The sequence below is a fragment of the Urtica dioica genome, chromosome 10 (assembly GCF_054948205.1).
Source record: "Urtica dioica subsp. dioica isolate 48M chromosome 10, U.dioica_male_clone48M_v1_H2, whole genome shotgun sequence".
NCBI lineage: Eukaryota > Viridiplantae > Streptophyta > Magnoliopsida > Rosales > Urticaceae > Urtica > Urtica dioica.
Window position 1 is genome coordinate 1,221,918 of NC_142765.1, and position 23,074 is coordinate 1,244,991.

At 38.2% G+C, this 23,074-nt stretch overlaps 4 protein-coding genes and 1 long non-coding RNA gene across 5 annotated transcripts; 4 read left to right on the top strand and 1 right to left on the bottom strand.

Annotated features, from left to right (window-relative positions):
- Nucleotides 1-631: 631 nt before the first annotated feature.
- LOC149382878 (putative disease resistance RPP13-like protein 1) lies at nucleotides 632-7,239 on the top strand. Its single transcript, XM_089628868.1, has 4 exons — nucleotides 632-1,992; nucleotides 2,723-2,827; nucleotides 3,355-3,395; nucleotides 3,854-7,239. The coding sequence occupies exon 4, from the start codon at nucleotides 3,862-3,864 to the stop codon at nucleotides 7,237-7,239; it is 3,378 nt and encodes a 1,125-aa protein (XP_089484994.1). The 5' UTR covers nucleotides 632-1,992; nucleotides 2,723-2,827; nucleotides 3,355-3,395; nucleotides 3,854-3,861.
- Nucleotides 7,240-7,375: 136 nt separating this feature from the next.
- Nucleotides 7,376-8,770, top strand: LOC149382879 (uncharacterized). Its single transcript, XR_016301890.1, has 3 exons — nucleotides 7,376-7,464; nucleotides 7,951-8,194; nucleotides 8,332-8,770. It is a non-coding gene; the product is annotated as an uncharacterized LOC149382879 (long non-coding RNA).
- A 169-nt stretch (nucleotides 8,771-8,939) lies between these two features.
- LOC149382880 (purple acid phosphatase 4-like) lies at nucleotides 8,940-12,847 on the top strand. Its single transcript, XM_089629491.1, has 11 exons — nucleotides 8,940-9,089; nucleotides 9,590-9,643; nucleotides 9,867-10,050; nucleotides 10,349-10,560; nucleotides 10,669-10,788; nucleotides 10,896-11,052; nucleotides 11,328-11,371; nucleotides 11,934-12,020; nucleotides 12,098-12,202; nucleotides 12,294-12,361; nucleotides 12,456-12,847. The coding sequence occupies exons 6-11, from the start codon at nucleotides 10,896-10,898 to the stop codon at nucleotides 12,664-12,666; spliced, it is 672 nt and encodes a 223-aa protein (XP_089485617.1). The 5' UTR covers nucleotides 8,940-9,089; nucleotides 9,590-9,643; nucleotides 9,867-10,050; nucleotides 10,349-10,560; nucleotides 10,669-10,788; the 3' UTR covers nucleotides 12,667-12,847.
- Nucleotides 12,848-14,577: 1,730 nt separating this feature from the next.
- On the top strand, nucleotides 14,578-15,893 carry LOC149382881 (uncharacterized). The gene is made up of 3 exons (XM_089628869.1): nucleotides 14,578-14,671; nucleotides 14,851-15,288; nucleotides 15,373-15,893. Exons 1-3 carry the CDS (start codon nucleotides 14,578-14,580, stop codon nucleotides 15,891-15,893), a joined length of 1,053 nt encoding a protein of 350 aa, XP_089484995.1.
- A 20-nt stretch (nucleotides 15,894-15,913) lies between these two features.
- LOC149382882 (uncharacterized) lies at nucleotides 15,914-17,238 on the bottom strand. The gene is made up of 2 exons (XM_089629169.1): nucleotides 16,679-17,238; nucleotides 15,914-16,600 (listed from the first exon to the last, which is right to left on the bottom strand). The coding sequence occupies exons 1-2, from the start codon at nucleotides 17,158-17,160 to the stop codon at nucleotides 16,015-16,017; spliced, it is 1,068 nt and encodes a 355-aa protein (XP_089485295.1). The 5' UTR covers nucleotides 17,161-17,238; the 3' UTR covers nucleotides 15,914-16,014.
- Between the last annotated feature and the right edge of the window lie 5,836 nt (nucleotides 17,239-23,074).

Sequence of the window (23,074 nt, forward strand, 5' to 3'; positions counted from 1 at the left end):
ACATATGACAGGCTGTCAAACAGCCCGTGAATTATTGTTTCCGCGTGAAAAGGAAAAGAAAAAAAACAAAACAAAAAGAAGAATCTCATTCCATTGCTATAATAATTTTCTATAGCCTTTTGTTGACCTCATCACTTACCATACTTTGCTCACAATTCACTACTCTTGTATTTTATTTTATTGTGTGTGTTTGGACTTCGGAGAACTCAACGAATCATCTTCAGGAGAACAACGTCGACCTGTAAGTTTATTTTTTATATTCGAGGTCTCTTTATATTTTATATAGTTCTATAATTTTTATATATTTATTGCTATGGTAGTTTGTTAAAAAAAGGCAACTTTGGAACTAGTTACTCTATAAATACTGTCTTACTTTGACAATAGAAAAACCTTGATCTATTATCAGTTAGACATGGCTGAGTTGGTTGGTAGTTTGCTAATTAAACGCAACTTTTATATAGAAACCTTGATCTATTATCAACGTCGATCTGTTTTTTTTTTTTTTTTTTTTTTTCTTTCTTTATGTTTTATATAGTTCTATAATTTTTTATTTTATTTTTATTGTTATGGTAGTTTGCTAATTAAAGAAACTTTGGACTAAAATTAATCAGTCTTTAACTACGAGCTTACTTTTTTTTAGTAAAGTCTTGTCTTACTTTGATTCTATACCTTTTGTAAAATAGTGAAACCTTGACCTGTGTGAGTAATAGACATGGCTGAATTGGTTGGAGGAGCTCTGCTTTCTTTTTTATAATAATAATAATAATAATAATAATAATAATAATAATAGTAGTAGTAGATACTGTGCCGCTCAAAGTCCTTACAAATTGAGCAAAAAAATAAACATGAAAGGTGAAATGGATAACTTAATAGGATGCTATTATCCTTAGCAGTTAACACACTATAAGAGCCTTAATACGCGTTTTTTTTTTCATAAAAGGTTTATAGACGTGAGATCAAATTAATAGATTTAGTTTTTTTTTTTTTTTGAAAAAGTATTAATAGATTTAGTTTATTTGAGACATGTTATTTTTTTTTAAATATCTACAACAATTACAATCCTACTATGCATAATGCATCAGTGAAATACTACAAATAATAATAAAAATCTCTTACGCACAAATTAGGATTTTTATTTCCTTTTGGATCCTTTCCTTATTTTTTTCTTTTCTCTCTTTCTTTCCTCGTTTCTCTACAAATCTATCAAATTATATTTTTAATTATTTTATAGTTGAGCTTAAAATTTAATATAAGAAGTCCAATTAAGTTAGATGTCTAAACTCCGGCTCCTTCATAATATAATAGTGTAATTATTTGACCAAAATCATAGTTGATTTGATTTCAATGTTCATGAAATATACAGTGAGATTTCTCTGATATTAAAATGTACGAGATACACATAAATATAAATCGTGACGCTTATCACACAAAAATTATATGTATAAAACTTTATTACTGATTGTTACGTTTCATCTTTTATGACCTTGTTTACTGGTTGCTTATTCAGCTTTTACATTAATGAAAAAAATTGATTGTGGTACCTACCACCTCCAGTGGTTCAGCAAATGCCCTTCCAAAAAACAAATTGAAAAAGTGATATTTCTTGTTTTTCCACTGGCCGGCCAGTGAATTATTGTTTTAACCTTCACATTAAAAAAAAAAAAAAAAAAAAAAAAGCAATGTCAGCGTTACCAGAGCTAATGGGTTAAAAAACTGAGAATTTTTTAAAGTAGTGGGACCCGCTTTTTGTGCTCTAGTATCAAATAATGGACCCTCTGTCGTGTGTGTGTACGTCTTTACTATTTGTGCATTTACTTTCTTTGCTTCCCCGCAATGAATACATCAAACATGGTAGGGACTGGACAGACAGACAATGAATTATTGTGTGAAAGTAAAAGTAAATAGGAACCAACACTCATTCAAATTTCAATTGCCATAGTTTTGTGGAGATTTTCAACTATTCATCTTCTGCGTAGCAACTTCGTCTCTCTGGTCAGTTCTTTTTTTTTTTGGTAAATATTTAATGTAGTTACATAATTTTTTTTATTGCTACGTTAACTTGTTAAGAAGGCAGCTTCGTAATAAATAAAAACTTACTCAATGAATACTGTCTTACTTTTTTTTTTTTTTTTTTTTGAAATAGAATACTGTCTTATTGATTCTATATAGTTTGCTATAGAAAGTTGTTAAGAAGGCAACTTTCACACAATCTAACGGTGTATTTGTGTAACTATTTCTATAATAGTTATAATCAAACCTCTCATGTGAAACCGTGTATGTCTGCATGCTTTCTTTAAAAAATAAACAAATAAAAAAGAGAGTGGAATATAATTGGTATCTCATCTTTCTTTCTCTCACAGTTCCACTAATTATTGTTTCACTTTCCGCGTGGTACAAGGAAAAGAAAAAAATAGCAAATAAGAATCAACGCTCTTTCAATTGCTATGATATTCTTTATAGTCTTTGTTAACCTCGATACTTTCTGCTCACAATTCACAAATATGATGTTAAACTTTGTTTTAATGTTCGGTTTGATGGCATTTGAACTCAAGGTTATGAAGAGTCCTCTGAAAAATGAATCTTAATTCACGTTTGTATATTCATTTTATTTAATTTTTTTTTAAGAATCCATATTGACGTCCGCGCATTGTTTAATACTCACTTTGACTTGCCAGTATTTTTAACCATTGTGTATAACTGTATATCTATCTATTCTATACAGAACCCTTTGTCTTCGTGCATCTTTTTAGCTACTCTAGTATTTTTGTGTGTGTTTGGAGAATTCAACAAATCATCTTCTGCAGAACAAGAACAACGTCATCTTCTTGTAAGTTTTTTGTTATAGTTCTATAAATTTGTATTTATTGCTATGCTAGGTTGTTAAAAGTGCAACTTTGGAATCAAATTAGTTACTTTGATTCAGAGACTAAACTAAAAACCGAGTTGAGGAGGCTAAAATAAAGTTTTTTTTAGATGATGTGCAGTAATAGAGTAATAATTTTTTGCTTTCCCAGTGCCCACTAGCTATATGATAAGACGCCCATGAACATTTGTTTCCTTGTGATAGGAAAAGTAAAAAAAAAAAAAAACAAAAAAAGAGTCAACGCTTCTAATATTGATAATCAAACCCCCATGCAACGCTTCTATACTTTGATTCTATACATATTGCTATAGAAACTTGTTAAGAAGACAACTTTGGAATCAAAGTAATTACTGATCAATGCATACTGTCTTACTTTAATTCTATATTAATAATTTTCTATAGCCGTTTGTTGACCTCATCACTTACCATACTTTGCTCACAATTCACTACTCTTGTATTTTATTTTATTTGTGTGTGTTTGGACTTCGGAGAACTCAACGAATCATCTTTTGGAGAACAACGTCGTCTACCTGTAAGTTTATTTATTTGAGATCTCTTTATATTTTATATAGTTCTATAATTTATACATATTTATTGCTATGGTAGTTTGTTAAAAAAAAGGCAACTTTGGAACTAGTTACTCTATAAATACTGTCATACTTTGACAATAGAGAAACCTTGATCTATTATTAGTTAGAAATGGCTGAGTTGGTTGGTAGTTCGCTAATTAAAGGCAACTTTGTATATAGAAACCTTGATCTATTATCAACGTCGATCTGTTTTTTTCTTTCTTTATATTGTATATAGTTCTACAATTCTTTTTATTTTTATTTTTATTTTTTATTGTTATGGTAGTTTGCTAATTAAAGGCAACTTTGGACTAAAATTAATCAGTCTATGATTACGATCTTACCTATTTTTTTTAGGAAAGTAGTGTTTTACTTTGATTCTATACCTTCTGTAATATAGTGAAACCTTGATCTGTGGAAGTGATAGAAATGGCTGAGTTGGTTGTTGGAGCGTTGCTTTCTTCTTCTCTTCAACTCTTGGTTGAGAGGTTGGCTACAAAAGACATCCCCAAGCTGTTCCGTGGAAAGCAACCAACTGAGGATGTTTTACGTGAGGTGAGGAGCGAGGTCAAATTTGTGGCGAGGCTGGTCAACGACGCGGAGGAGAAGCAGATCTCGGACAATGATGTCAGGGAGTGGCTCGAAGACCTCAATGACGTGGTGTACCGCGCTGATGATTTGCTCGATACAATCGACGCCGAAGCTCTGAAGCTAAAGATGGAACCTCAACAACCTTCGAGGTTCAGTATCCTGACTGATTTTTTCACCGTTGGATTTGGTGAGATGGTCAGGAAAGAAGCCACGGAGATACTTCGTAGTTTCAAGGAACTAGTAAAGCAAAAGGATAATCTCGGTCTGAGAGACGGTCTTGGAGAAATGCATTCCTCTCAAAGGCCACCCACTCCGTTGGCTGAAGAATCTAGCATTTACGGAAGGAAAGGTGACAAAGAGGCTATCATTGACTTGTTGCTCTCCAGCGGTGATAGCGAGGAAAAGTTAACTGTCATTCCGATTGTAGGGATGGGTGGTATCGGCAAAACCACGCTTGCTCAGCTCGTTTATGATGATGCTAGAGTCAAAGATCGTTTTGATCTTAGAGCATGGGTGACGGTATCAGATGATTTCGACAACTATAAGATTACAAAAATAATCTTGGAAAAGGTCACATCGCAAGTGTGCCATATTCAAGAGTTGTTAGAGATTCAACAAAAACTGAGGGATTCCTTAAGAGGGAAGAAATTTCTCCTGGTTCTTGATGATGTTTGGAATGAGGAGTATCATCGCTGGGACAGTTTGAGGAGCTGTTTCGAGTCTGTGGCGGAAGGAAGTAAGATCATTGTGACAACACGAAGCAAAAAAGTTGCCTCTCTTATGGCAATTGGAAAAACTATTACGTATCCGTTAGCTGATTTGTCGGCCGAAGAGTCTTGGCTGTTGTTTTCACGGCATGCTTTTATAAACAACGAAGACGCTCATGCACATCAAGATTTGCAAGCGATTGGAAGAGAGATCGTGAAGAAGTGCAAAGGTCTTCCCTTAGCTATAAAATCTCTTGGCGGTCTATTACGTTCCGAACGGAATCCAAGGAAATGGGAAAACATACTCAAAAGCGATGCGTGGAATGAGTTGTATAGTGAAGAAAAGAACATCCTTCCCGCTTTATGGTTGAGTTATCGCCGCATGCCAACACATCTAAAACGATGTTTCTCTTATTGCGCCATCTTTCCGAAAGACTATGAGTTTGAGAGAGAAAGGATTGTCTTGTTGTGGATGGCTGAAGGATTTTTGCAGAGTCATAAGAAAGCTATGACGATGGAGGAAGTTGGAGAAGACTACTTTGAAGATCTTGTATCGAGGTCGTTGTTTCAGAAGTCAAGTAGTCAAGATGACTCGATTTTCCTCATGCACGACCTTGTTCACGATTTGGCCATGTTCGTATCCCGTGGATTTTGTTTCAGGCTGGACGAGAGCAATGACTTGCATAACATTCCAAGGCATACTCGTCATTTATCATATAGCAAGAAGTTTAAAGATTTTGAGCGTAAATGTGATACCAAGTATTGGCGCACATTTATTATATCAGAAAAATTATATTTTTACGATTCTTGCTCGCCTCTCGAATCCTCCTTTTGGACATCAGGAAGATGCTTAAGAGTTCTTGGTTTACGTGGTTCAGATATCAGATCAATCTCTTGTTCAATTAATGATTTGATACATTTGAGGTACTTGGACTTATCTGACTCTAAGATTACAGAATTACCTGCTTCAATATGTAGTTTGTACAACTTGCAAACCTTGCTGTTGTCGAATTGTCATAATCTTACAGCGTTGCCCAAAAACATGGAAAGGCTTGTCAATTTGCGGCATCTGGATATTTTTGGAACACCTCTAAAAGAAATGAACTTCGAAGTAAAAAATATGAAGTCTTTGCTGACGTTGAGTAGAATAGTTGTTGGCGATGGAGAAGATACAGGGGTTAATATGAAAGAAGTGAAACAACTTCAACCTTTCGTGGGAAGACTTGAAATTTTGGGTATTAAAAATGTGGGTGATGCAAATGAGGCTTTGGAGGCTGATTTGAAGAATAAGAAGCACATTACAGATCTACGTTTGCAATGGAGTGGAAAATCTGCCGGCGATGCTAGTTCGGTGAGAGAGAGAGAAATATTGGAATCACTTCGGCCTCATACAAATTTGAGGTATCTCAGAATCGAGTATTACAGAGGCACGATATTTCCAGATTGGGTGGGACACGATTCATTTTCCAACATCATAGAGATCAAGCTACAGAGTTGTACAAGCTGTTGCATTTTGCCTCCGCTGGGACAATTGCCATGCCTCAAAAAGCTTCATATAGATGGGTTTGATAGCGTGGTGAGTGTGGGTGATGAGTTGTACGGTGGCAGCAGTACTAGTGGCACCTCTTTCAGATCCTTAGAGACATTGGACATACAGTTTATGCCACAGTGGAAGGAGTGGTCATTTGGTGGAGATGGCACACTAGTTTTCCCCCGGCTGAGATGGCTACACTTAAAAAGATGTCCGGAGTTGAAGAAGATGAGCTTACCAAACACGTCGGATGCTTGTCATGTACACCCCGACTCTCTCTCTAAACTAGAACAGCTTATGATATATGATTGCGAAAAGCTTTTGGAGAGTGATCTACACAGACTCCCATCATTGAAACACTTAAAAATCTGGGGTTGGGAAGGGGATTCGTTTCCTGGTGATGGAATATTGCTCCCCACCACTCTGGCTAAGATTGAGATCTGTGAGTGTAGCAATCTGTTGGCCCTAAACGGCGAGGCCTTTCAACAACTCACCAACCTTAAGGAGTTGTTCATCGGTGGTTGGGAAGGGGATTCGTTTCCTGGTGATGGAATATTGCTCCCCACCACTCTGGCTACGATTCAGATCTATGACTGTAGCAATCTGTTGGCCCTAAACGGCGAGACCTTTCAACAACTCACCAACCTTAAGGAGTTGATCATCGATGGTTGGAAAGGGGATTCGTTTCCTGGTGAAGGAATATTGCTCCCCACCACTCTGACTGAGATTATGATCATTGATAGTAGGAATCTGTTGGCCCTAAACGGCGAGGCCTTTCAACAACTCACCAACCTTAAGGAGTTGGGGATTAATGAATGCCCTCAGCTTCAGTGTTTGCCCGAACAAGGCTTGCCCGCTTCTCTCTCTGTTTTAAGAATCGAGGGATGCCATCCATTGTTGGAGCAACGGTGTGAGGAAGATGAAGGCCAAGATTGGCATAAGATTGCCCACATCCCTGAAGTCTTTATTGATACATAAAAAAGGTAAACTATTCTTTTATTATTATTTTTTGAATTTTTCTGATAAATTATGTGCATGCTACTCTTACTACTACTGACGCTCCCTTACCATTTCAATTTTTATTAAACTCAAGTGTTGGTTATGATTCGTACACAGACTTCGTTGTCCCTTTGCATAGTGTTATGGTTCTTGAGGTCAACCTTCGAGCACGTGATGTCGACGATCCTCATCATTAACGATAAGGTTTGTGCAATTGATTTTGAACTCTTATTATCAAATTTGACGTGCTTGGTCTGGGAATTGAAGGATGGGAATGGTAAAATGTTAGATTTGCGAGCATAAGAACTGGGTTTATTAATTGGGTATCTTTCTGTATATAGTGATTATTTTAATTGGACTCGTCAATTGACGTTTTTGGAATCAAGTATGGGTTGGTTTTACACTTTACTTGAGTATTTTTTTTTATTGAATTGATTGATTTGGGTTTTGAAGTGAAGGATTGACATTAAAGAAACACTTGTGTAAGACCATTTTGAACATAGATATTTATTTTACAAGGAAATTTTCGAATTAATTTGTAAGTATAGTGAACTATTAGGCGTGGACAGAAGAAAAGAAACTTATGGTTTTGTATGGTGTTTTCTCTTAGTTAGAAATCGTTGAAGGGAAGTAAATATATCTACATATCGTAATGAAAGTGCTGATGTTGTTTTCTTTGTGAACAAGCAGTTTCGCGAGAATGGGTATGCAAAAAAAAAAAAAAAAAAAAAAAGCTTTTTAACTATCTGGGTCATCTTCAATCATCCCTGATTCGATCGCGCTTCAGAAAGACCGCAAGGTGTTCGACGATATGCCGTGCAGGAAAACCGACTCTTTTGCCACTCCCATCCGAGCCGTGTCTGAGTCGGACATTGTGATGAAGGTTACAATTTGGAGTTGGGCCTCTTGTTTCGAGTTGGCCTGGCCGAGCTGGGTAAACTATTCTTGTATTATTATTATTTTTTTAATTTTTATGATAAATTATGTGCATGCTACGTACTATTAATACTGACGCCTCCCTTACCATTTAAATTATATTAAACGCTAATGCTGGTTTCTTTGTTCATAAAGAGGTCAACCAGTACTTGGAGAACGTTCGAGCACGTGGTGTCGATGATTCTCATGATTAACGATAAGGTTTGTGGAATCGATTTTGAATTGTTATTATTAAATTTGACATGCTTGGTCTGGGAATTGAAGGACGGGGATGGTAAAATGCTAGGTTTGAGAACTTAAGAACTGAATTTACTATTACGACTACTCTGATTTTATTATTAATTGGGTATCTTCTGTATACAGTGATTTTTAGAATTGGACTCGTCAATTGACGTTTTTGGAATCAAGTATGGGTTGGGGTTTTACTTCAGTGTTTCTTTTGTGGAATTGATTGATTTTGGTTTTGAAGTTCAGGCTCCATATAAAGCTGAGAAACTTAATGAGTGTGGAATTGATTTGAATTGTGATTCTCGAATTTGAAGTGCTTGATCTAGGAATTGAAGGACTGGGATAAAAAAAAACGTTAGGTTTGAGAGCGCTTAAGAACTGGGTTTATTGTTATGACCATTCTGCTTTTACATGGGTTTCTTTTGTTGAGACTTATTTTTTAATCGGACTTGGCAATTGTCATTTTTGAAATTGTTTCTCTTGCGGAATTGATTGATTTTGGTTTTTTTTTGAAGCTGTGTCTTAAGATGTGGCTCAGTCTTCGATCGTTGTGTCTGTGGAAATCAAGTCAATCGAGGACGCTGTTTGCAAAACAAAGCTCTTTTGATACCATTGAAGCAACTGTGTGAGAAAGATAAATGGAAAGCTAAATCATTTAGTGACAGGTAAAACTATTCCTTTTTCTTTTTGCATTTTCTGATAAGATATGTACATGGTATTATTACCACATACATCATGTATATGTACTGGCGCATCCTTTTTTCCATTTTCTATATATTTTACTGCTAATTTTTTATAATAATTTATTTTAAGTAGATGTTTTACAAAACAAATGTGTTCTTGATTGGTTTGCTATTTGTTCACTGTTTGTCTATGGTGATAATCAGGTAGTTGGATCCAATACTTGTTGACTGAAGAAAACTATAAAGATTGAAACTTTTGTGCAGATATTGAAACAAGATATTATAAAGTATATCTCATCGAGGTATTATAATTATAAAGTAAGCGTATTATTCAGAACAAGTTGATGCAAAGGCTCAAAATTGTGGTTCAAATGGAGGGGCAATCTTGATGATGGTTTTTTTTTTTTTTTTTTTTTTGAAAGAATCTTGATGATGGTTATTACGCTGCAATAATGGAATCATAGCTCTAATTATTCTCTCAGGTCCAGAAAACATTTCTTCAAGCTGGTCAAGTTTTCATCATCGTTTCTTTGAAGGTGAAAGGACATTTTATTTCTATTCTCCTTTTTCTGATAGTATATGTACATAGTATTATTACTACTATTGATTTTACTATAGTGATATGGTCTTTGTCTCACCGTGTCCTTTTTATTCATTGCTGTGATTTCTTCTCAACTGACTGTTTTTTTTTTCAATTATAATTTATTCATGTAGATGTTTTACAAAGAATTGTCTTCTATTTTGGTTTTCTATTTGTAGGAAGAGACAGAGTAATGATTGTATCATTGATTGCCTCCATCAAGGATCGTTCTCTTCAACAAACTGCCTCGGCCTTAATTTGACCATTCACAGAACGCCACGTGGAAGACACTCGCTCAGCACTGTCTTCTCTACAGTCTTATCAACATTTACATATCATAGTCTTTGCTCTTATGGATCACAGGTAAAGTGCATTGGCTTATCTGGAACAAGTTGTAACGGTTAACCGTGGGTTTTTAATGTTATTTTTTTCTTCTTTTCTTTATAAACATCACGGTTTACCTGTAGTAAACGATAAAACATGACCGCGTAATTTTCTTCTGCAACAAGACGGTTTTGATCGGTGTCTCGCAACGTGGCCGTGGGTACAAAGGTTTTCTGTGGTCTTTGAAAATATATATACAACTAAAAATTTATATGAATATTTTGTTTCTCTTACACACCTCTTAAAAGTATTAGATTCATTTTTTTTTTCTTATCAGATTTGCCCACTGACCGCAAATACTGGTAAAGAAGTCCATGGCTTATTCAGAACAAGGAGTAGAAGGAAGAAAGCCATCGAGATTGAGATCTTCATGCCCGGTGTTGCTTCCGAGGCATCGATCGATCGAGTATGCCATGTGGCAGAAGCTGGAGCGCTGAACACAGAGAATGGTGATCACTCGCGCTGGTAGAGAATGACATCGCTGCCCTCGTGAGTATTTTTGTATTCTCGCTGATATAGTTAATTAGCTTACTAATAATGTCACATTAAGCTTACATTTTTCTCTTCTCTTTAATTCTATACACTCGTATATATCAGTGACATCATTTGGTTGGAGCCAAAAAAAGTGCATCAGAACGGAACTTACGCTGTCGAGATTCAAACTTCCACGCCGATTTCGCGACAAGATTATTGTGCGAGTGAAATCATTGTATAAAGGTGGGCGAGAAAAAATTGGAGAGTGGTGAGAAGGCTTTCACACATATTCTATGAACAAAGCAGAGCCTCATTGTCAACTTAGCTTGGGGTTTTTTTATCATGCGAAGATGGGAAATGTTGGAGAAGAACTAGGAATCAACTTCGTAGTATCAACTGGTGACAATTTCTACGACGACGGTTTGATGAGCGAGCACGACACGGCATTTGAAGAATCGTTCACAAAAATCTACACCGCAAAGAGCCTTCAAAGGCCTTGGTACAGTGGTAAGTTTCAATATCTTTTTAACGTCGTGTTGTTTTGTTTTTGGGTCTAATTTTGAAAGTTATTGGCCAGTTTTGGGAAATCATGATTGCCGAGGCCCAACTCATCCCTTGGCTTAAGAAATCGATAGCCGATGGACGTGCTTGAGATCTTTTGTGGTCGATGCCGGTCAGTTTTTTTTTTTTTCGGTGGTTCCAACTTCTCTTCCTACTCTGCTAGTGAATCTTGTCGTATCATCAATGAATTAAAATATAAGTTATGTAATTTATTTGTGCAGAGGTGGTGGCAGAGTTTTTCTTCGTAGACACAACACCGTTCGTTGACATTGTTGAAGGTTCAGCTCCAACTGTTGCCTTGCAGTACACGTCACCAAGATCAGCAGCATCTACAGCGTGGTCTTCTGAGTGGTCAAGATTAAGAGGTCATCGACGGCTGTGATTCATGCTAGGGGATCTAGACGGTTCTTTCTGTTATTATGTATCTACCCGGTATTATGTACTTGTACTGATGTAATAAATAGAGATAGCTAGAGAGTGAAGAAGAGATCGAAAAAGGTTCACTGTAAGAAAAAGGCATTGAGTGAGATTCTCTGGAAAACCAAGTTCTTGAGAGATTGTGAGTTTTTTCGTTGTTGCTCTCGGTGAAGAGTTGTAATTGGATTGATTGTTTGTTGCTTGAAGATTAGTGCAAATCGAACGCCCTTGATCTGAAGGAGTTCGCGGGGATGTAGGCTCGTTAACGCCGAACCTCGATAAAAATCCGGTGTTCTTCGTTCCTTTTATTTTTCTTTTAATTTTCCTGTTTGATTTGTGTGTGTTGTGTGGTTGCGTGATATTCAAGTTATCTCGAATTTGTATCTGAGTAGTGGTCGATCTTTATAACAGACATGTATTTCTCTGCAACGGAAGATCATACTTACGATTGGCGAGGCATTTCGTCGCGCAAGCCTTATATCTCCACCATATTGGAGGTGACTTTTCTTTTTTTATATTATTTTTTTTAATTTAGTAATGTAGTAGTACTGATAATCTCGAAAATCTGCGATAGGATGTCGAATCGGGGTTGAGGGAATCGTCTGCCACGTGGAAGATTGTGGTTGGTCATCATGGTGACACAAAGGAACTCAACGACAAGCTTCTTCCAATTCTTGAGGTATATTTTTCCCTGAAGATCAAAGCTTAGTAATCTCTATTTTATCTTACTAAAGATGGTCCTCTAACTTTATCTTGCTCAATTTCAACAGGCCAATAATGTCGATTTCTACATGAACGGACATGACCATTGTCTAGAACATATAAGTGCCACAAGAAGGTAAAAATTAGAAAATTTCAAAAATTACTGGTTTTTTTTTTATGACTAAATTAATTAACAATGATATGAACTTTTTTACTTTCTGGATTTTCAGCCCGATGGAGTTTTTGACTAGTGGGGCGGGGTCAAAGGCATGGCGTGGAGACGTAAAAGGTTTAAACGGAGCAGGGGTGAATTTTTTTTACGACGGACAAGGGTTCATGTCAGTAGAATTGACAACGACAAACGCAGAGATTGCGTTTTACGACGTGGATGGCTCCTTCATCCAGCCATCTAGTAATTTTTTTTTTCTCTCTTGTTTGTAACTATACATTATTATATTCTATGAAATTGGAGAGTGGAATCATTGTAACTTTTTCTTTCTTTTCGGAGCTAATGTTTTGGTTCGTCCGATTACACTTTTTCATTGACTCATTGTCAACTGCTTTGAAGGTCATATGATGAAAGCCTTATGGGAGTCAACGCAAAATGTAGAAGATGATGACAATGACAGCAATAGAATCAAGTTCTAATCATTCTCTCAGGACCCTAAAAGATTAGGTGCTTCTTTATCTTATAATATGCTCACAAAAATCTAATCAAAGTTGATGCCAGATCAATTTAACTTGTTTTCAAAGCTGACTATCAAGAGTTTGTGCGAGTTATGCTATGGAAACGTTCTATTCTGTGTTGAGGCTTAGTCTTAGTCGGTCCTTCCAGTGCCCGGATTGGAGGCTTTAAATTTTATTCCTTATTCTCTTCTGTGTTAGAGTTGATGCTTAATTTTTATCGGATTTCATTTAAATGGATTAAAAGGAATCTGAATGGCGAGTCCCGTGAATTGTGCAAATGGGCTTTGCAATCTCAGATTTCATTTTCTCGGCTGATGCCGTGTTTATATGAGTTTCTTGGACACTCTTTTTCCTCTTCGTCGCACCGGTTCGGGGGCGGAGAGGTTTTAATGAGGCCCGTTTTTTCTTCAAAATATATTATTATTATTATTATTATTATTATAATAAGTATTAGTTTCTTATTTATATCTTCGGCTTTGCTTCATAATTAATATTGTGTATAGTTAACCTAACTAGTACAATACTAGTATGCTGTGAGAAACTGATATGAACCTGGATTACAATCTTCTGAGAGAGGTTAGATAATTAACTTGAAAGATAATTCATTAATAAAATAACGATCCATGAATAGAATAGTGACACGCAAATGCGATAATGATCATTGTTGTCATAGATCATTTAGATTTGCCGATCCAAGTTTCCTCGTTTTACGTTTTTTTTTCATTTCACTTATTTGTTGTTGTAATCATGGTATTCTTTCGTCAGAAGTCAGGGTACATTAATAAACTCTCGTGGTTCTGTCCACATTTCATTTAAAAAAAAAAAAAAGAAGAAGAAGTTAGGCCCCTACTTGAAAAAAATCATTTTAACATAAAATTATGCACTTGAACTCAAATTTCAAAAGTTTATAGGATTTTACAAATTTTGACCTTAAGAAACGTTTAACATAAATGTAAACATAAGATCATTCTTTAACACAGACACAAGACTTCAAAAGTACTTTTATGATATATATATATATATATACATATTGACGTGGCCTTTTTGATATTGTAATGGCCGGATATCAATAATAATAATAATAATTATAATAATAATATAATTGAATAAAAATCAGATAAATATATTTTTTTAAGTCATTCAATAAACATCTTTATAATGTTGGACCTTACTCTTGCCTAAGCTCGTGGGTTTGTACGTGGCATATAATTTTTTTTCTTCTTCTAAATACCTTATTCTAATATGATAAGTTCTTAAATGCCTTTAATCCATGTGTAATGATGTTTTTTTTTCTCAACTCAAATCAACCTTAATCCATTTGAGAAAGAAAGACAAAATTGACTACCATAAGGACTCCTAGTAATTCCACGACTGTACTTCACAAATTCCATTCACACAGTCTCTCATATTAACTCCATTTTTTCCGTCTCTCTTCTTCCTACTCGTTTATATATGGCATTTTACTTTAATTTGAGTTTTTTTCTATGATTTTAACGTATAACATTTACATGCTATATGCTTAACTTTCCCAAAAAAAAAAAAAAAACCCTTTTTACTTGCGAATTGCGACATTAAGTCACTTCCTTCCTCGTGAATATGTGCAATAAAACGGCGAAACAATAAAATAATCTCATCTCGGAAGAAACTTTATGATATCGGATAGGCATGGTATTTCCTAATGCAGATTCATTGAAGACGGCTATTAAGGAGCATGTGATCAAGACACATCGCAATATTCGCGCTTCTAAAGAACGACAAAGTCCGAATCAGAGCTAGATGTGCAGATGGATGTCCATGGACATTGTTTGCATCTGTTGACAGTGCCACTGACTCATGGGTCATCAAGACTTTAAATAAAGAACAAAGTTGTCAATTGGAATTTTCAAACAAGGTACTTGATGGAAAGTGGTTGTGTGAGAAGTACTTGAACAAATTTAGAGCTCAACCAACATGGTCATTTGCAAGTGAATGATGATACTCAAGTGGCTGCAACAAAGAACGGGTTTTTGGCTGGTTGTCGACGAGTAATTGGACTTGATGGTTGTTTTTTGAAGGGCCCGCATAAAGGCCAGTTTCTTGCTGCAGTTAGTGTTGATGCGAATAATTCAATTTATACAATTGCATATGCTGTAGTTGAATCTGAGTGTTATGATACATGGGTGTGGTTTTTGGAGTTTTTGCTTGAAGATCTCGATATTCGCAGGGATTCCAGTGTTACATGGATTTCAGATCGCCAAAAAGGGCTTCTTGAATCTATTAGGACACTTTGTGGAGAGGAGGTGCAACATCGATTCTGCGTGCGACACTTGTACAATAACTTCAAAGCAAATCATAAGGGATTGACATTAAAGATCATATTATGGGCAGCTGCTAAGAGTACAATTAAGCCAAGGTAATTTCAATACTAATGTATTATTTTTACAATATTTGTATGTGTGCTTAACTCTGTTATCTGAATAGGTTTGAGGCAGAATTGGAAAAAAATGAAAAATTCGGACAGCGATGCATGGAAGTGGCTTGTTGCCCTTGATCCAAAGCAATGGAGTCGATCACATTTTAGCGATGTTCCTACTTGTGACATACTTCTCAACAATTTGTGTGAGTCGTTTAATTATGCAATTTTAGAAGCTCGTGACAAACCTATTATAACCCTTCTCGATATGGTGAGGTGCTACATGATGAGGAGGATCGAGGCTAAGAGAAAAGAATTAAGTCGCTGGAAAACTGTTGTTGGGTCTTGTATTTTCCAACTTATTGAGGAGAATAAACTAAAATCAACACATTGCATTGCGGATTATGGTGGTGATCTTGCTTTCCAAGTCAGAGGCATGTACGGGGACCAATACGTTGTAGACTTGAAGGAAAATAAGTGTGCTTGCAACAAATGGGGTTTGTGTGGTATACCTTGCAAACATGCCATCGCTTGTATTTTGCAGAGAGGACTGAATATATTCGACTTTGTGCATGATAGCCTGAGATAGTCTACGCACGAAAAAATCTATGAGCATGTCATAAGGCCTATCAATGGACCTGAATTGCGACATTAAGTCACTTCCTTCCTCGTGAATATGTGCAATAAAACAGTGAAACAATAAAATCATCTCATCTTGGAAGAAACTTTATGATATCGGAATAGTCCTTGGTCGAAAGCATGACCTTCTCGAAATCCCGAGCGACATCGGACATTCCGTGAGCCTCGAAGGCCCGAGCCATGGTGGCGAGCGTGACATGATCGGGGCAACACTCTCTCTCCCTCATCGCCAAGAAGCACCGGCTCATCTTCGCCACCTCGCCGGACCGCCCGTAAGCATCGATGGCACTATTGAAGAACGGCGTGTCGAGAGCCGCGTCTGAGTTCTGGGCTTGTCTCATCACTGAGTCGACCCGTTCGACCCGCCCGGCCCGCCCGAAGGCAGACACGAGGGACGAGTAGGTCACCGAGTTGGGCTTCACTCCTCGGTGCTTCATCGCGTTGAAGTGGCTCTCCATCGAGTCCACGTCGCCGGCGCGCCCGAACGAGTCGACGACGGTGTTGAAAGTGACGACGTCGAGGCCGAAGAAACGGGACTCCATGAACGACACCACCGAGTTCATCTTCTCGAACATCCGAGCCCGCCCGAACGACTTTATCAGAATGTTGAACGTCATCGTGTCCGGTTTGATCCCCATCACTCGAAATTCGTCGTGCCTGTTAAAGAGTATTGCTCGTAAAATTTAGTCACGGATTAGCTTCGAAACAATAGATAGAGAGTATATTCATCCTTACCATCTCTCCATCTCCTCGATCCGGCCGGCGTTCCCATACGCCCCGACGACAGAATTCATCGTGACGACGTCGGGACGACAAACGTCGCTCTCGATCATATCCTCGAGCGCGGACTCCATTTCCTCAAACATCCCGGCATTCCCGTACGCGTGGACGAGCGTGTTGTACGTCACGTCGTTCTTCTCGACGCCGCATACCGACATGTCGTCGAGCAACCGCGGGACGAGGTCGAGGCGCCGTTGGCGGCCGCACGACGCGATGAGGACCGAGTACGTGTAGACGTCGGGAGCACAACTGTCGTCGAAGACGCCGGATTTCATGTCGTCGAGTACGGAGAAGGCGTCGTCGAGGAGGCCCGAGTTCGCGTAAGCGCTCACGAGGGCCGTGCAGACGTCGACGGCGGGTTTTAGGTTGTCGGAGGAGAGCATCGTTTCGAAGAGCTCGCGGGCCCTACGGCCCTGCTTGCATTTTCCGAGCATCATTAGTAGTTTCGTGTACGTTTGGCGTCTCGGCTCGTACCAGTCTTGAATCTGGAGTAACGCGAATATCTACACGGGTCGTCGAAAAAAAGCAACCCAAGGATTAAAAGTCAGTAGATTTTTTTCCTTCTTCGTTGCAAGAAATAGCCGAAATTTTCGGTGAAAACCAACGGATTACTGGGGTTCTTTTTTTATATATGTGGAAATTTCATTATAAAAAAAAACGAGGAAAGGTTATAATGCCATCACAGATTGGTAGTAGATTTTTCTAAAATTTCCGTAAAAACCAATGAACTATGAGGGTTTTAATTTATTTATTTATAGATATATGAAAATTTCATCGGAAAACAAGCAAGGATTACAATGCCACCACTAATCGGTTATAGATTATTGGTTTCTCTTTGCAAACTATTGTCAAAATCCCGGTGCAAACCAACTAAAGGGAAAAAAAATCAGTACTTTACTTTCCTATGAAATGGAATAATTAACTGATCATTGGCAACTGCTACTTCAATCCATTAAAATTTAGAAGTAACAATATATCAAAAACATAATCAAAATGTTTGCTATTCAATAGTGAAAAGGATGCAAAAACAACACACTTATATAATGCTTTAGCAACCAAAAATGCTTCTGAAAAGAGTATTACCGTCTGTTGCTAATATTAATTCTATTTTTTTTTCAATTTTACCGTAAAAAATAACTCTATTTTTTAATGAAGAAAAAATGTAACTGCTCATATATGATTCTGATGATGTTAAAGCAGTTTAACATTTTCTCACTTTCTCTTACGTCATTTACATTTAATTTCTCTTGCTGTTTAGGTAGTGTTGTATATAATTTGCAATTATGTTGGTGTATCTAACAATATCATGAAAAATTAAAAATATTTTTTAGCCTTATACGTATATGTATTTTTCTTTTTCTTTTTTAAATTTATACGTATGAAAATGTATTTTCCTTAAAAGTATTTAAATATCTGAAAAATATTGTTACTATTTTTTGTCTGCAGCGACGCGCGGGTTATAGATTCTAGTGTGCGTGTGCAATCTCGCGATTAAGAACAACGATCTTCTTGCTAAGTGGCTGTGGCGATTCCCGATTGAAGAAGATGCGCTGTGGCACAAGGTTATTTCTGCAGTCTACGGTGTTTCTCCTAACGGATGGGAACCGGGGGGTCCTAAGGATCGTTCTTTTCGCAGCCCTTGGCGCTCGGTCTCGACCGTCCGCGAGTTGTTCTATAGCCGATGCTCTTGGAAGGTCTTTGATGGGTCTATCGTGCGTTTCTGGGAAGATGTTTGGTGCGGAGATACACGCTTGAAAGATCGGTTCCCACTTTTGGCGAGACTTTGCCCCTCACAGAACGCCCCCATAAATGGGTTCGCGTCTCCCTCTCTCTCTTCTCCTGGTCAGGTGGAATGGAATTTCGGTTTCCCTAGATTTTTGACGAATAGAGAATCCTGCGAAGCGGCTGGTTTGACAGGTCTTTTGGAAGATTTCAAGATTTGGGAAGGTCTCGAAGATAGACGTATGTGGCTGAGGACCTATCATCCGCTGCATCTCGGCCCCCTGTTCCTTTCTACGACGCTGTGTGGAAAGCTGCTGCCCCAAATAAGGTACAGTTTTTTGCATGGCTGGTGGCTATCAAGAGAGTAAACACAGCGGATCGTATCCAAAGATTGAATCCTCATCAGCTCCTGTCGCCGAGTTTCTGTCCTCTTTGCCGAAGTGCGTCTGAAGATGCCGAGCACCTTTTTCTCAGGTGTGTGGTGGCTGCTGACTTATGGCCGTGGTTCTTCTCGAAGCTGGGTATCGCTTTCCTTCCTACCTCTGTAGAGTCGCTGCTAAATCTATACGAGTCCCCATGATTTAGTTTGAAAAGGGCAGAAGCCGCCAAGACTGGGATTTTGGCAGGTCTATGGGGAATTTGGAACACTCGGAACAAGGTTATCTTCAAGGATGAGAGCTGGCACTTCCATAGCTTAATTGACTCTCTGAATCATTGTATAGCTTTGTGGCTTTTTTCTTCCTGCTCTGAGTTTAAGTCTTTTTCTTTGACCGATTTGGCAAGGGATTGGCCCAGTGCTCTGTAATTTTCGTTCTTTCGGGTTTATGTTTCCCAGTTTTGAACTCCTTGTATTGGTACTCGGCTATGCTGTTTTAAAGTAATAATAAAGTCCCGTTGTTTCTTTTAAAAATATATATTAAAAAAAGTAATCATATGATGTATGTTTAAGCTAAAAAAAAAACCCACGGCGGCCTTTCTTGGTTACTCTGCTTTCTCTTACAGAAGCCACACTTTGAGTTGCAATCTATCGAATAAAAGATGTTTTTTTAAGAGAAACAAAAATTTATCAAATAATTATAAAAGAATTAAATATTAATATGTTCAGGTGAAAGAAGTAAAAACACTTCAACCTGCAGAAGACCAAAAAAACAAACAAAACTCAAGAAAACAAGAATGAAACTTTTGTCCAACATTTAGGGTGCTCCAATGGGGGATTAGTTGGGACCCTTAAACCTTCATTTTGAGAGTTTGAACAGTGGACCCTCAAATTTGAGGGTCCCCTGTTCACACCCTAAAAAATTGTTGTGTAATTATATTTTAGTCCTATATTTTGTATGAATTATTCAAATGTATCCCATTTCTAAGATTTAATCAAATGTTTTATTTTTTGGTACATAGACAAATACATTACAATTAAATCCTTTTGATTTAATAATTTGATATATTTACTAGTGGATGGATAAAAAAAAACATAACACAATGGGCATGTTTGGCACAGCTTTTTTAAGCCTGTTTTTGCTGTTAGCAAAAACCAAACTGCAATCTTACTGTTTGGTAAAACAGTTTTTAGAAAAAATTTCAAAAACGATTTTAAAAATTGTACATGAGTCACAAAAGCTAAGAATCTTAGTTTTTAGAAAAAGCGTTTTTGTATCTGATATAAAATTACTTTAATATTCTCATGTGATTATCCATAGCACTGTTAAATATTTATTTTATGTCTATTTTAGTCTTTTTACTATAATATATTTATTTTACCAAACGCTAAATCAATTTTTGTTACCAGCAACAACTGTTTTATAAACAGTTTACCAAACACCTTGTCAGTTTTTGAAAAAAATAGTTTTTTTCAAAAACTGAATCTAAAAGCACTTTTTTTAAAAACAAAGCTATGCCAAACGATGCCAATATATAACAATGTTACTAAACATTAAGGACTAATATGTAATATAAATATGAAGGTATTGCAATGTTCAATTTTTTTTTTTTTTTTTGAAACGGTAACTTCATTATATATATTTGAATGGGCAGAAGCCACTTTACACAAAAGAAGGGTCGTTTATAGCTAGCTCCCCGGATCCAACGTCAATCGAGCACGCGAACCCGGGCTGAGCCAAACCATAAAACGAAACCACTACCAAAAGCTAGCCTTATAGGCCTTTACATAGAGGAAAGGTAAAACTTAGATACAAAAGCTAATATAGAGTGTGTCTTAAAGAGCAACAACCAAAAGAGACCCTGTAGGTCTTTGTACACAAAAACTCAAGGGGACAAAAACTCCCGCCCCTGGTAACCGGGATGAGTCACTAAACAAAAGGAAGGAACTTCTTTCTTTTCGGCTATCATATGGCGCTTGCCCAATCTCTTTGTAAATCTGCCAGAGAATAGCCTTTGAAATCTTTTTCCGAGCAGTGAAGCCACATAGCAATGAGTCTGTTAGATGTATCATGAAGACCTTCTGCGTTCCAACCTTCGTCTTCAAAGATGCATTTGTTTCGTAGAAGCCAAATCGCCCAAAAACCCGCAAGCACTCCTGATTTAACTGCTGCCACCCATCGAGCCGTTTTCCTAGTCGCTGTGTGAACCTGAAAAAAGTCAGCCAACAAAATAACAGAAGAAGTGTGAATACCGACTTTACCGAAGAACCAACTCCACCAACTCGCTGCTGCGGGACAGTCAACAAATAAATGTTGAACGTCCTCGGCAGCGCGTTTGCACACCATACAACAGCTGGGAGACAAAACCCGCAGTGGGTTTTGCCTTTGGATGCGATCAGCCGTGTTGACTCGATTGATAGCAATCCTCCACCCAAAAATCTTCACTTTTTTCGGAGTTGCCGACCTCCAAATGGCGCTGAAAAACGTCGCTGAGGGGGCAGAAGCCACCGGAGAGATGGCTGCGGCCATGCTCTTCACCGAGAATTCCTCCGTATCGTCCAACCACGCCCTTCGATCCTCCAAACCTGCCCACAAGGGCACTTCTTCGAGCATGTCCAATAATGTAGCCAATTCCAACGCCTCACGGTCTGTTAAGTTCCTTGGGAAATTGAAGTTCCAATCTACGGCATCAAACAAAAGCGAGGAAGGGGAAGCCAAACTCGCGATAGGGAATCCTTTCGATGGACAGAGTCGGTATAGTCCGGGAAACCTCTCTTTCATACTCGTTCCTTCTAACCATGAATCCTCCCAAAACCGGATTCTTGATCCGTTGCCCACTATCCACTTGCAATGCTTGAGGAAATCCTCTTGGACCGCCATGATTGATTTCCACGGGCTACGAAGTGTGCGTCCTGTAGCGTGCCCAGGGTCCCACCCGTTGTCGTGGTAGCCGTAAATGGCGACTATCACCTTGTGCCAAAGAGCCCTAGGCTCAAGTGGAAAGCGCCATAGCCATTTTGCGAGTAGCGCCACGTTTTTCTCGCTCAAGCCTCCTAGACCCAAACCGCCCTTTTCCTTAGGCCTACAACATACTTCCCAAGCGACTCCGGGACTGCCTTTCCGACCTTCAAAGCCTTCCCAGAAAAAGTTTCTCATAATATTCTCTAAGTCGTCTGCCACCCCTATAGGCATTTTGAACACCGACATAAAATATGTTGGAAGAGCGGATAGCACCAACTGGATCAAGGTCATCTTACCTCCTTTCGAGAGGAACCCCATTTTCCACCCGGCTAACCTTTTAGTGAACTTCGAAATGACGGGGTCCCAAAAAGTTTTGCTTCTCGGGTTACTGCCTAAAGGCATACCAAGGTAGGATATCGGCCACGATTCCTTTTGACAACCGAGAATGGCAGCCAAGCGCGAAACATCGGCCGGGTCACTGTTGATCCCGATAAGGCTGCTTTTCTCAATATTTATTTTAAGCCCGGACTCGTCGCAGAATCTGGAAATGATGTCGATCATGTTCGTCCAATTCCGGTCATCAAACTCCCCGAAGATGAGTGTGTCGTCTGCGAATTGAAGATGGGAGATTGAAAGGGCGCCCAAAGAAAGAGCGTGGAAATGTCCTTCCGCTACTCCGCGCGTGATGCGTCTTGACAAAGCATCCGCAACCAAGATGAAGAGGAAAGGCGACAAAGGATCGCCTTGTCGAACCCCTCTCGATCCTGAGAAGCGTCTCCGGTCTTTACCATTAACAATTACCGAGAAAGATACCGACGAAAGGCAGCCTTTGACCCACTTCCTCCATCTACCATCAAGATCCTCAGACAAGATCCTCTTTTGTTTGTCATGATATCTATTAAAATTGAGAAACCACTCCGAACAAATCTTCTCCAAAATCTTGAGGCAGAGACGTGATCCAGACTTTCTTCGACAGTTTTTACCAACCAAACCGCAGCCTCCCTGCTCAAAAAAATGCTGAAAGAAGAGTTCCTACTAACCTCCACCAGTCGAACGATTCCGCCATCTCGCCCGAGAGACGCCGTGAAACATTTGTCCTCTATTGAACAGCTGTCCACGAAGACGTTGTCCCTCAGCGTCACCATACTTGTAGACCGCAAAGAAACACAGATTACATTCTATCTTTATAACTCTTGGTCCGAAATGAGCCAAACAAGACCACTTTCATGCAGAAACTCCAAGCAAGGCTGAGCGACACCCTGAGAGCGCGAACCAGTATCCACGTGCGAGG

Coding starts and splice junctions, on each gene's coding strand:
- LOC149382880 (XM_089629491.1), top strand. CDS start 10,896: ATGGGAAATGTTGGAGAAGAACTAGGAATCAACTTCGTAGTATCAACT. Junction 11,372..11,933: donor TAGACACAACACCGTTCGTT/GACATTGTTGAA, acceptor ATCTTTATAACA/GACATGTATTTCTCTGCAAC. Junction 12,362..12,455: donor CATATAAGTGCCACAAGAAG/GTAAAAATTAGA, acceptor CTGGATTTTCAG/CCCGATGGAGTTTTTGACTA.
- LOC149382878 (XM_089628868.1), top strand. CDS start 3,862: ATGGCTGAGTTGGTTGTTGGAGCGTTGCTTTCTTCTTCTCTTCAACTC.
- LOC149382882 (XM_089629169.1), bottom strand. CDS start 17,160: ATGATGCTCGGAAAATGCAAGCAGGGCCGTAGGGCCCGCGAGCTCTTC. Junction 16,601..16,678: donor ATCGAGGAGATGGAGAGATG/GTAAGGATGAAT, acceptor ACTCTTTAACAG/GCACGACGAATTTCGAGTGA.
- LOC149382881 (XM_089628869.1), top strand. CDS start 14,578: ATGGTATTTCCTAATGCAGATTCATTGAAGACGGCTATTAAGGAGCAT. Junction 14,672..14,850: donor CGCTTCTAAAGAACGACAAA/GTCCGAATCAGA, acceptor GAACAAATTTAG/AGCTCAACCAACATGGTCAT. Junction 15,289..15,372: donor ATTATGGGCAGCTGCTAAGA/GTACAATTAAGC, acceptor TTATCTGAATAG/GTTTGAGGCAGAATTGGAAA.